The sequence below is a fragment of the Myiozetetes cayanensis genome, unplaced genomic scaffold (assembly GCF_022539395.1).
Source record: "Myiozetetes cayanensis isolate MyiCay16 unplaced genomic scaffold, myiCay2020 scf2-11, whole genome shotgun sequence".
Classification (NCBI taxonomy): domain Eukaryota; kingdom Metazoa; phylum Chordata; class Aves; order Passeriformes; family Tyrannidae; genus Myiozetetes; species Myiozetetes cayanensis.
In genome coordinates, this window is record NW_026087411.1 from 75,179,667 (window position 1) to 75,193,405 (window position 13,739).

Sequence of the window (13,739 nt, forward strand, 5' to 3'; positions counted from 1 at the left end):
CATTAGATATAGAAGACTTAGAATTAGTTTTGGTTTACAGTTTTTTTAAAAAAGATCGTACTAAGTATTAATACAATTAATTAAAATTTTAGTAAATATTAGATCTTTGTGTATGCAAGTAATAAATACATAAGAAACTGCCCATGTGTATGCATACCTCACCAAGTTATATGGTGTCTTTTCCAAGAAAGCAGGGTTATTTTAGCTATTAGAAAAGTATACCTGTCAAAATGTAATGTCTGTGTACACTTTACAAGTTGTTATAGTCAGTAAAGTTTGGGTTTTAAAATCACTACAACTACATAGAAACAAATATGTTGGATTTCGTATCAGTGTCTTGCTTTATTTTGTGATTTTAATTAGCCTGCTCTGTTCTTACTGAAAGAAAATTATACTTACATTTTGTGCTATTATAGCTTGTTGCTTTCCCTAATTTAAGAGGGGGAATAATAATACACAACGCTCAGTGCATCAGTCTGCTCAGCCAGTATTCATAATTTCTACCTTGAAAAAATCAATTACACAAGTAGCAAAATTTAACAGCCTACAGCTATGATTTTGGGATGAACTCTGTTTTCGATGGCTAACCAAGCATTAATTGATGCATGAAAAACGTAAATGCCTGTCAGTACTAATTTACTACTAGACAACATTAATTGGATTTGCTGTAATTTTTGGTGGCTAGATTTGATAGCTTCAGCACCATTTCCAACTATTTTTCCAGGTGACAGAGTAGGAAAACAGCATTTATGACTGTTTAACTTGTGTATGTGGAACTTACTTTAAATTAAAGGTGAAGGATATACCCAAGGTTTTAAACCTACAAATCAAAAAGTCAAGCAAGCCATTTTCATCTTACTCCTCTGTTGTAGGAATGGTGTCATTTATTTAAAACTCCAGACCCAAGCAAAGGTCACAGAAAAGATGTCTTTGTAAAAGCTTACTGTTTTGTCAACTACTTTAAAGTTCCAAAGTAACAGTGCTTTTCACCATCAGCTACTTATGACTTGAGCACTGTCCCATAAGCAATACAGGTAAAGTTTACCATCTTCCTGCTGGAGAGAGGTTTCTCTTCCAAATGCCTCAGTTTCCCTGTTTTCTTCCAAACTTGTAGTCCACAGTTCATTCCGTAGGTGTGCAATGCAGGTTGATACAGACTTTGGCAAAGCACTGTGGAGAAAAGAATTTTCTTTTAGAAATGTTCCTCTCCCATTTACTGCAGTGTTGGTTTGGTAGGTGAGACTTTGATCACAGCAGCTGTGGAAGTATACCATAACAGAAACCAGTAGCTAATTTTCACATGGAAATGAGGGAGTTTCTAGGGAAGAAGTTGCAAAGAGCTGCTACTTGGCAGCTTTCTTTCCTAGCGGCCCTCATGGGCTAAACTTGATTGATTTGAAGGCATGGAGGACACCCATCAAAAGCAGAGAGTCTAGACATGTACACTGTGCTCAACTGTGTACTAAAGGTTGGATAGGGGAGAAGGATTAGGCTGCACCTCATATTGGAAACACTTAACATGTAGCTAAAAATAGGAGCAGAACATAAAGGAGTGCATTTGTTGCAGTAGCCAAAAGAATAGGAGAGAGAAATAAGGGTATTCAAAATTTATGCATTATTGGAAGAGGATAATTGCAAACTAAAAGCATGAAAATACAATTTTAATCTCTCAAGCAGATAGAAAAGTTAAGAAACTTACTCTTTCCTGTTTTTTTTGTTTGTTTCTTTGCTTTTCTTTATGTAGAATTTATTCCAAGTTCCATCGCAGAAGAATGCAGGAGCTAACAGAAGTGGGGCTGCAGAACTTTTTTAACCTGTTCCTCATGCTAGCAATCGTTGCGGAGACAGAAGATATAGTGAGTCGAGTGTTGGATCTTTTGGATTTCCTGGCTCCATCCTCCATCACTGTGTCTCAGAGAGCTCTCATCTGGAGAGGTCATTTTGCTTTCCTTTTGATTTATGTTGAAAAGAACATGGACATTAGTGTCCTAGCTGAGAAAATCTCAAGTGCTTTCCGTGAGAAGGCAAAGGAGTTTTTAGTAAACAAAAATGACTACACACAGAGACACAATCTCTGGACTCTACTTTCGACCTACATTGATGGTGTCCAGGAAGTGTTTGAGACTAGCTGCTACTTGAGCCTTTCTGAGGAAAAGTTGCTAAATGATGGCTTTACTATGCTGCTGCCTGCTTGTCAAGGAGCTGAGCTGAGCATGGTCCTGAATTTTCTTCAGGTTGTACTAGCCAGACTTCGGTAAGTTATTTATAAATTGTGCACATAGACTGGCATGTTGTTTTTGTTTTTAGGGTTAAACTGTAGTTCGTATTAATTTTTAACTGAAATAGACTAAAAGGAAAGAGAAATCTCTGGAGGACTGTGAATGATATGTTAAATTTCAAAATCCACCAATGCTTCAGTGCATTTCGAAACTCAGAAATTTTTCCTTACTGTTTCAGGAGATTAGGTTTGACATCCTGAGATTTTGTTATGAATTAGTGACTCTTTAGAAAGTCATCCAGTTGCTACTATTTCAGACAATATCATCTTTCCTTTGGGACAGGGAACTTCAAAATTATTTTCTGTATTAAATTACTTAAGTTTGGAGGGTTGTTTTTTTGGGTTTGTTTCTTGACCGAATGTATTCTGTTTTTCAGACTCTTCATTCTGTTTTTTTCTCTTTCACCAAGGTTGCATTCAAATACCACAGTTATGGAGATTTAAATACTTGTCTGGGGTTTAATAGGAAAGAAGGAAATCATATTTTACCACTTCAAGCAGTTTTGCTTTGATGTACTAGTTCATTTTTCAACATCCACAGTGCCCTTCAATAAGCATATTTTTTGTCTACTGATGCCTTTGAGAAGCAGTTCTCCAGTTTGAAGCCCAAACTGCCTTTTTTTATAAGATATTAAGAGGCAGCTATTGATCTGCCATTACTTGAAATGTGCAAGACTGAAATATGTGTAAAGAGCTATGGAAGAGTACATAATAGGAATACTGAGGCCCATATGCAAGATCTCTCTTTAACTAGGTCCTTTGTTATTGTCTAGTAGTTTGACTGCAGCTGTCAATAGCTTATAGATCCAAAGACAACTGTTTTTCAGGCAGCCTTTTGAAAAAAGATGAAGCACAAAACTAAGTTTAGTTGATTTATTATTTATTATTTCAGTTCAACTGAATGTATTTCCTGGAATAAATTGGAGACTTCAAAAATACTTTGACATTTTCTCCATTAGCTAATGCACAGCATTTGTTTTGTTGTTTTTAAAGATGAAATAGGGAGAAATTTGAGACTGGTGAAAAAGTTGCCTATTTCATAACTTGGCATTATTTCAAAAGCTTTCCAGTACCGGGGGTTATGTTGCCCTCTTGTAGCATAGAGAGGAGGGCATAGAAGTTCATTCCAGCCTTCTCAGCTGGAATGAGATGAGGTACAGGACAGTATTTGTACCTTTTCTTACAAAAAACAGTTCTGCTGAAATATTTTAATTATCAACATGCTTAAATAGTAATTGATATGAGAGAGATTATTGGAGTCTTGCTTTTAACAGTTCTTTATTGCAGCTTCTGTATTTGTACATTTGGTTACTGTTATCAGCCTATTTATCCCATCTACAGAGAAACTGAATTCCTGAACATTTAGCTCTACTCTGCGCTGGTGCAACTTCACCTTGAATATTGTGTGCAGTTTTGGGCACCACAATATAAGATATCAAGCTGTTGGAGGCTGTCCAAAGGAGGGCAACAAAGATGAAGGACCTTGAGGGGAAGCCAGATGAGGAGTATCTGAGGTCATTTGGTCTGTTCACCCTGGAGAAGAGGAGACTGATGGGAGACCTCTTTCCAGTTACAGCTTCCTTCTGAGGGGAAGAGGAGGGGCAGGGCCTTTAGTTGTGTCAGGAAAGGTTTAGGTTGGATATTAGAAAAAGATTCTTCACCCAGAGAGTGGTTGGGTACTTGAACAGGTTCTTCAGGGAAGTGGTCACAGCACCAAGCCTGTCTGAGTTTGGACAGTACTCTTGGGCACATGGTGTGACTTTTGGGGAAGGTCCTGTGCAGGGCCTGGAGCTGGACTTGAGGATCCTTGTGGCTTCCTTCTAACTTGGCATATTCTGTGATAAAATACTTTGATCTTCAGGTTGTATGGAACACAGAAATATTACTGATTCTCTCTCCCACTTGGACAGACTCACTGAAAATAGTCCTCTGTTGCCATGTAAATAAAACAACACTAAAATCGCTTTCTTGGTTCAAAAGATGTGGATGACTTTGTGCTAACCATATGTTCAACTATTATTGGCTTGACTAGACTGATTAGGCCTGGTCTGTCTGCAGACTGAAAAAAGGATCAAATGGTTCAATGCCCTTTTTAAAAATCCAGGCTGATATAAGCTACTAGGACTTTCATAAATGTAATTTCTCTGTACACCACAGTCTAATAATTTTATAATTGTATGACAGAGATTTTACAGGTAGGAATGAAGTGAGATTACTGATTAAAGAGAGAAGCAGCTCCCTCTAGGCTGTTAGGAAATAATAACTTCATGTGCCACTTTCTGCTAACCCCAGATGATGGCTCACAGGTGCATTCTTTATTGCTGATTAAGTAGCATTATGAAAATACTGACTTGGTTACATTAACTAAATGCCTCAGTATTTTAAGCTTAAAATAGCAAATAGTTTTAGCAATCCCCTTTAACATATCTTGTTGGATTGCTGGAACCTCACTCCAGGTTTCCCAGTTGCTTTTCTTTGAGGATACTGTAAAAATTCCAGTCTTTCATTTTCAGAATGAGGTGCAGCCAAAAGCTCTTCTTTAATTATAGCTATTCATGCTGCTATAGTTAAGGTCTGTCAGCATTTCCGTTATAAACCTTTATTTTCAAGGGTTTGTAACACAGCAGCGAAACCTTGCTCTGGGCTAAAACTTGGCATACAAGTGTTTGAAAGTGCACTTGTTTTCTTTCCTTCTTTTTCTTAAAAGGCATCTGAAAAGAGATCCTCACCTTCACCATTGTTACCCTACTGTGTTTCAGAATAACCCTTTCCAGATTTTTCTTGTATTTTACTTATCTGCTAGAAAAGTGCTAGTAGCTCTTGATTGTTGTATTTACCTATGCTTAGACTGTTTTAAATAAGCTTTCTTAATCCACTTTTCTTATTTATTGTTACCATTTTGATTATTTTGGTGTCTATATATTTAAATAGAACTCTGACTTGGCAGGAGAATTCATTTTTATCAGTTTTTGATGTGTGGTGACTGGATAAGTGGCACTTGCAAGTATTTGATCTTCACAGTGAGATTCAGTATGAACTGTAAGGTGGTATTTTAATACAGTCTCCTTTTTAAAATATGTATAATAAACAGTAAACAATCAGGAAACTCCCAGAAATAAAAATGTGAAGTACTTGCTTCATATGTTTACTTGAAGGATTCAGCTTCTAGCTTGGACATAATTTTTTCCCTTTTTTTTTTTTTTTTTCCTCCTGTTTTTAAGCAGTGTTTTAGAATACTGGTTTTTTTTTTCCTTTTTTTCCTGAAAAGTAAATGCAGGATGCTTGCCCATGTATGCTTTCATTTGTTCCAGATCTCTTGCACTACCTGTCATCTGCATGTCTGATGGCACAAAAAGAAAAACCCTAGGTTAATAAAAATATGGCATTAAATGGATTTGACAGAACTTGCTGTAAAAATGGACACAAGACCTGGAGAAATCTGCTGTAGGTTCTGGCACTTCAATATGTTACTCTTAAAAGAAGTGTTTGAAACATGCAAAAATGTCTTTTATTGCAGCCAGTTATTGCTGCTCTGACATGAGCATTCTCTTATTCTCATCACCTTGGCATTTGGGTTTTGTGGTGTGTTAGGACAAAGTTACAGGACTACAAAATATGAGTACGCACCCAGGTGTAAAATCACTACTGTGCTCCAAACATCTTTGCCTAGTTTCAGGGAGACCTGCTACTGATTCTCATAGCAGAAATGAGAAGTACCATAAACCTTAATACCTTAATAAGCAGTAATTTTATTTTGAAAACAATTCTTGTGTATTTATGCCCATTTGTTGTACGTTTTTTGCTGATTTTTTTAAAATGTTGCTTTGTTAATTTCATAAGCTCTTACAGGAATGCTAACTAACCTGTCTCTAGTTGGAAGTTGCTTTAATAATTGGGCCATGGATAACAGCAGAACTGGATGTTTCCATCTGTAGAGTGTGTTTAGCCTTGAGGTTGTAAGAGAAATCGCGATAGGAATGGATTATCCAGTATATCTTTGCTATGGAAATGTATAGTCATTTGTAATTTTTTTTGCGTTGTACTTGCCATCAAAATAGCCTGTGGGAAGCTTTTCCGAGACCAACAGAAGCCTCTCTCCCCCTCTCTGTTGCTGTGTAAGTCAGCAGATAAGCTCAGGAGGAGAATAGAAAGGTCCTCCCTCCTTCTTTTCTTGCCCCTCAGGGGTTTTCGTGTTAGTCTTTGCAAAAATCTTTTTTCTGATGTTGAGCTTCTGAAAACTATATTCAGAAGAGTTTGGAAGAGCATGAGTCTTCTCTTACCCATCCCATCCTGTGAAGATATTTAGAGCTACCAGCTGCGATGTCCTGATAAGCACAGAAGGCAATTCTGTGACTAAGCCACTGAACTGAGAGTCAAATGATGTTAGTTTGGCTCTGAGATCTCCCAGGCTTAATGAATGACCATTAGAAAGTCATTAAAATTTTCTATGAATTTTGTTTACCTCTGTGAAAAACATGAAATAAATCCTTCCCTTTTCACTTCACAACATACATCTTATGCTTGGGAAGCAAGTATGCCTTGCTGTGCTAACTTGACCTATGGCTTAAAGTATTTTTAGTGGTGTTTTTTTTTTTCAAATTCAGGTGTTCCATAAATAAAACTGATGTTTGAATGACTGCAATAAACATGTAGTCTCTAAATGCTTTAATGCATGGGAAGTAAGCACTGCTGTAGAATATAGAAGCATTTTGAGAGGTTTATTTTGTCTAAATCCTTAAAAACAATCTGTTACTCTCTTATGAGGGAATATTGTGTGTGTTCTACAGTTGTTGCCTTAAGGTGTGGCTCTTACAATTAAAACTGAATTTTCTTTTCCTCTTCTGCCTATCTTATGTGGGATTTTTTTTTTCCCAGGTTTTTATTGAGGTTCTTAAATAACATTTTACACCTTTGTCCCTTGTATTCTAATCTTCAAAGGTGACTAGATAAAACTCATGTGTGTTTGGATTGTTTCCTCTGAGAATATTACTGTGCAAAGGAGTGAAATGAGACAGTGTGCACTGCAGCCATGTACCTGATACTTTGCTTACAGAGAGTTCCTGTGTATGTATAGCATTGGTTCAGGTTTGCAAGAATATTCACTTCCACTTCTCACTGTCCGCTTCCTTGAATCTATAGGTAGCCATGTTAAAGCTGAATAATTGATTAAAATCAGTTTCATATTGATGTTAAAGATGTAATAGGGAACCTCTGAAGGAGCGTAACAAAGCTGGGGACAGGGCTGGAAAGGCATATCCTTTCGGGGACCGTCTGAGGACTTTGGACTTGTCTGGTTTGGAGAAGAGGAGGCTGTGAGGGATGATCTTATTGCTCTCTACAGCTTACTGAAGAAGAGAAATGGAGAAGGAGATGCTAGGCTCATTTTCCTGGGCTCCCGTAATAGGATATGTGGGAGTGGTTCAAAGCTGAACCAGGGAAGGTTTAGACTGGACGTTAGGAAGCATTTCTTCACTGCTTTGGTGGTCAAGCACTGGAACAAACTTCCTAGAGACATGGTCAATGCCCTAAGCCTGTCAGTGTTTAAGAGACAATGGGACAATGCCCTTAATAATTTGCTTTAGCTCTTGATCAGCTCTGAATTGCTTAGGCAGTTGGACTAGATGATTGTTATAGGTCCTTTCCAGCTACAATATTCTGGTTCTATTCTAGAATATTCTATTCTACTAGAATCACTTTAAGAACAAACTGAAACAACACAAGCTGTCAAAAAACCTTCTAATTGTTGATGACTGAAAAACATTCTGTCTTGGTAGACACCCAAAGCTAAAGAAACTCAAGTCTACTATTCAGACATCAATCATGAAGATACACAGTTTTGTCCCCTGTGGTACAGATGGAAACACTTTTCTGTGTTTCATCCGTTGTACCCATTTTATCTACCAAAAAATAATCCACATAAGCTTTCTGTAGCCTACCTGACAGCAGTACAAGACTTACTGTTGTGAAAGAGTAAATCCATGAAAAAAAGAGTGAAATCATATCCAGGTATACTGAGAACCTGCTGCTTGGGACCCTGCAGTTGTTTAGAGAAATATGTGCTCCTTGAAGGACATAAAGTACAGATTTGTTTTCTGATGGAAGTGTCTCACTTCTGAAACTATTTTCCCCAAATTAACTTTCCTCTCAGTTTTCCTTCTATTCTTCACATGAGGTGAGAGAATGGCTTTTCATATGGAGTTGTTTTTTTTTTCTTCTTTGTGGATGTTAAACAAAAGAAATATTTTTGCCAATAAAACCATTATATGCAAGTAGCCTTCTAATCTCTTAATTTTGATTGTTTCTTCGTTACCTTACAAGATATATATTTCTTCTCTCTTTAGGATATCTCTTGTCAGATTTAAGGCTTATTTAAAATGAACAGAAAGCTGAAGCAATTTTCTTTATTCCATTTCAGTCTCCTAAGGCCTATTTCCCCCTGGTGAGCTCATAGCAACAGGGGGGTTTAAGGGAATTCAGCTTTCTGCAAATTAATGTCTCACATCATGAAAATTCAGGACCTTTTTTTTTTCTATGTCTTGAAAAAGTAATACAGTGAGTGCGAGTATTATTTCTTGCCAGCGGGTGGAAGATGAATGATTTTGTCACAGTTTTACTGCTTGATGAGCAGTGTCCTGAGGGTCAGGCTTAAGTCTGTGTCACTATGCTGCTCATTACTCTTGAGCTAAATAAGGGCTGATTGGATCTAAATTGCCTAGCACATGGGCCACAGATGAGCTCAGTGAGTAGGGGATGACCTGCTATTCAGGCTGGGAGTAACCCCGGTGTGCAAATGCTGCATTAGAACACCGTGGGAGAATGAGAGGCTACCGACCGCTGCCAGCAAAAGAAATCGAAATGTAAAAACTCTTTGATGCTGCAGTGTTAGAATTTGAAATGTAGGAAGTGACAGGTTGATGGTACTTATCAGCTTTGGCTGGATTAGAGAACAGTGTCATCTTGCTTATATAATGACAGAAGAATAAAGCCAGCTCCCAACTACTTGGTGGTGTGGAGCTGCTGCTGTCAGAGTCAATGCTGCCTCCTACTGACAGTCTGTGCAGAAGGATGGAGAAAGCGGATGGTGAGCTGGCTCCGGACGGCTGCTCAGCCTCTCTGGCACCAGAGTGCAGTCTGTGCTCCTGCCCACCTGTGCCATATGTTTCGGGTCCCTTAATGCAGAATTGGAAACCTGACTGATAAAATAGCAAGTGTACATTCTGGGACGAGAGCAACCCGTGTCTTGGCTGTGTCAAGAATGGTTGGACAAGTCAATTATGTGCGCTGAATGAGACATATCTGTCTCTGCTTCACCCAAAATATTTCCCTTTGTGCTCTTGTCTCTATTGCTGGCCCTTGTGAAAGGAGTTGGTCTCTGGAGAGGAGAATTAATTTGTACCTCTGTGTTTTAAAGAAAGTTGACCTTTAAAGAGAAGAAAAAATTCTGAATCAACTCCAAGGAGAATTCTTGTGCTAACTGAGCACATGAATATACTTGTCTTAATGGAGGAAAATGAAAAGCAAGCAAAGCACCTGCCAGGTGTTGGGCACAACACAGACTGTAGTACTCTGCACAGTTCTGAAAGATTCAGTTCAGTGGTTCAGTAGAACAATCTTTTGGGTTTTGTTTCCCCCCACCATCACTCACGTTTTGAAACTAATAGCTACAGTGATGAATAGCCACTCGCTTAATTTTTTCCAAATTTGTTTCTGATTCTGTTACTGACAGCTGTAACTTACTGCTGTCAGCTTCTCTTACTACTAACTTCTGGGACTACCTCATCAGCAAAAACAATTTGTTGTGCTCTCTTGAAAACAGTGACTAAATGAAGAGAAGGGATGAATCTAAATACATTATGTGTTTTCTGTTTACTCTTTTCTGGTTTTTTGTTTTTTGGGTATATATTATTTGATTCTTCTTCCCCTGGGATATCTTTGCCTATGATAAAATTTCTTCTTGGACATAAAACAACTTCTACTGTACTTGTTTCTGGGTATTGTAACGAAAAACCCCACCCCAAACAAAAAACACAAACAAACAAAGAAAAGAGAGAAAATAAAACAGCAGCCTGAAAAGTACAAACAGATTTTCTCTAAGATAGTGTGAGTCTAGGGGAATGAGAGAAAATTTTCATAGAAAATATCAGTAGTGTAATGCTTCAGTGTTACTTGTATTACCTTAGTATTATTAGTGTTTATTGGCATCACTTGAGGTCACTGAAAATGAGGAACAGTTTAGCACAACTGGTTGTAGTAGATGAAAGTGAGTTACAGAGTTTGTCCGAGTTTGCATGTAGCCAAAAATTAGAGGATGTTTCTCTGTGTTTGTATAGAAAACAAAACCAGAATTGAAAATTATTTCTATATTTTGAAAGAAATTATCATCAACAAGAGGAAATAATGAAAGCCAAGTACTGAAATCAGGAAGGAAAAATGCAAATACAACATACAGAATGCTTGGCGTGGCAGCCGTGCTGTCCACATGTGGGGAGGTAGTATGCACCAGAAGGGGAGAGAAATGGGAGATCTCCACATCTGGGGTTGGTTGAAGTGAGGTAGCTGTCCTAGCTGTTACCTCATCTCTTTTCTGCCCTTGCTTGTAGATTTTGCTGCTTGCTCGGAAGAGATGGCTGCAAGGTCCAGTATTGTCCCTGCACTAGCAAGTTTCTGCCTGGTGTAGGGGGGAATACCAAAATTGTTTGTGAATGGTAGTTCCAGTGAATTCCCTTGTATCTTAAAGGGAGTGGGAGGTGAGCGTGGTACTTAAGTTTTCACCGCTGTTTACATGGATATTTATTTATGTGAGTTTGTAAGACCATAGTGGCTGCAAGAAAATCTGAGATTTGGCCGCATCCAACGGCTGACTTTTAACAATGACTCTCTCATGTACACAGCCTGTACAATATCAGGAAGCAGGACCTAATATGACTTGAATGTCATTGTGGGGTGTGTTAATAAAATGCCTGCAGATAAGAGAAGCTACTTATTCTGTCCTTAACTGGAGTATTCTGTATGCAATTCTGGACATGTCAGTTTATAAAACATTTATGAATAAATTGAAAATTGGAAAGAGTCACAGAAGTGAGTGATGAGAGTAAAAGTTTGTATAAGTTTGATGGAACTGATTTCAGCTAGGAAAAGTTGAGGAGAGCCATACTAGAAGTTATCTAGTATATAAAAGGATGTTGCAGGTTTTCTGTTGTTCTTCGTGCCAGTGAAAATGGAATTGGCTTAATTTGGGGCAAAAGTCTAGTATGGTTACTTTCAGTAGGATGAAAATGTACCACTCTTGCAGGCTTCAAGAGAGACTTGTGGAATTGAAATTATTTATTTATTTTTTTAAGGCAATGAATTAGACAAACGTTTGCCAGAAAGTAGTTTATGTGAGCTTACCAGACTGGTGAGATGAACTCCCTAAATCACTATTGAGGTGCTACCGAGTCCTTCACTTATGTTTCTGTGGTTTGATATTGAGGAGTACTCAATGCAGCTGGTGGTCAAATAGTACAGATGCATTCTAAACAGTATTCTTTGCTTTTCCTTACAGAACAGTGAATCTAGAAGGTAAAGAAAAATAGTATCAGAAACTATTATCTGCCATAAAATTTAACTTTTGAAACCTGTCATTCATTTTGACTTGTAGTATCTGCACTCTTTTTAATTTCCCTGTTCTATTTTGGGGGGGAAGGAATTGAACCTGCGTTGTGCTTCTGTCTCCTACTTGTTCATTGAATTTCTGGAGTGCGAAAGTGAAGATGGCTTCTACTGTATGTAGGGAACAGTTGCTCTGCTGAACAGGGTGATGAGTTTTCAGTGGTAATGTGTTTGAGTAATGAAATCTAGAAAATTACTTTAAAATGCTTTTTTAGACGTTTTCTAAGGAAAGCTAATTGATAAAGGGCATGGTAGGTGTACACTGTCATGTTTTATTTGACTTGGAGCAAGTCTAAGTGTCACTAACTACCAATGACTAAATGGTCCAGTTTTCTTTACAGACATACTAAAACAGGGATGGTGAAAATGTGTCTAATGGTAAATGAGTCTGAAATAGTAGGCCACCATATCCTCCCCAAAAATAAACTGGAAAGAGCAGAACATACTCTGCAATGTGTACATCTGCATCATCTCAGGGTCTAATGGGGGTCACTTCCTGACATTTTTACTGGGAGGAGCAAGTAGAGAAAGGTAAAAGCAGTTGGTAGTTTACTTAGTTGTCTGATAAGATGAAAGTACTGTCTATTCTCTTTTTTTCACAACCAGAAGGCCCTGTTTATCTCTAATCGGGGTTAATTAAAGCCTTAGGGCCATACAAGAGTCCCTGCCAATGGCTGTAAGGTACAGTCATAAACAAGGCTGCAGCCCCTCACTGTAGGGAGCTGAGAGGTAACTGTGCGCCTGTCGCAGGCTCTGGTAATAGAGCTGTGCTAATGCTTTCTGAAAATACATGAGGGAACTTCTTCAGTCAAATAGTTCTGCTCGTTTATTAATTTCTGGCTGTTATCGAAGAGTTGTATGGAGTGTTGGGTTTCACGTGCGTGCTTGCAAATCCGCGTTAAAGAGGCAGAAAAGCTGCTGGTTCTCTCCATGGTAATGCAGGGGCTGCGCAGGCAGCCACGGCAGCCATTATGCACGCAGCAGGAGCGCTCGCTGCAGCCGGGCATGTGTCATCTTTTATTGAGGGGCAGGAGAAGCGAAGAACAGGCAAGTACAGATGTGCCTGCCAGGACAATGAGGTTTCCTTCTACTGCTTTTTTGCGGTCTTGTTTTCCATACTGAAAGTCGACCACGAGAATGAAAAATGAACATTTTCGTTGGTGTTCTTTTGTTTTCCTGGGCAGGAACATATTGATTAGCTATTGGTGGTGCGCCTTTGAAAATACTTCAATAAGTGTTCCAGGTATCTTGCTAAAATATCTTAAAGCTGCTAAAGATTTGCTCGCAGGGAATTCCTTCAATTCACACCACACCTATATATTCAAGGGTATTCTACAACAGCTTGATTTGGTGAGGAAAAGCTGTGCAATTATTTGTTCAGCGTGTTACATTTATACGGAATTTTGTATTAGGTGCAAAGATGACATCAGAGAGTAATGCACTGTGATCATCTCTTAAATAATAATTAACTGTAACACAACCATGATTATCCAAACATCATAGGGAGAGTGAATATATTCAGGCAATCAAGGGATTTTACAATGTAATTATTAGGCATTGGGGAGATGTGACCCTGTTTAGGGTAACAGGGAACTGTGGTTAATTGATGTTAGGATAATCAAATTTTTACTGTTTTATTGCTCTGGGACCCTAGGCTTTGCAAGAATATGTGTGCATGCACTTAAAGAAACCCCGAGCATATTAAATTATAAGCCTAAAAGTGAATCTTGAGGTTATGGTTACATTATCTTCATGTACTGAATTACTGCTATGATTATAAGTGTTGAGAAATCATTTATATTGTCTGTAA

The 13,739-nt window shown here is 38.2% G+C and overlaps 1 protein-coding gene across 2 annotated transcripts in view; it reads left to right on the forward strand.

Annotated features, from left to right (window-relative positions):
- MMS22L (MMS22 like, DNA repair protein) overlaps nucleotides 1-13,739 on the forward strand; it is a 100,179-nt gene that overhangs the window by 34,479 nt on the left and 51,961 nt on the right. For both annotated transcript variants that reach the window (XR_007628942.1, XM_050315576.1), the window contains exon 14: nucleotides 1,745-2,254. Coding sequence is in view for 1 of the 2 variants with exons in the window: in XM_050315576.1 (XP_050171533.1) it covers nucleotides 1,745-2,254 (510 nt within the window). In the remaining variant the exon portion in view is untranslated. The remainder of the gene's footprint in view (nucleotides 1-1,744; nucleotides 2,255-13,739) is intronic.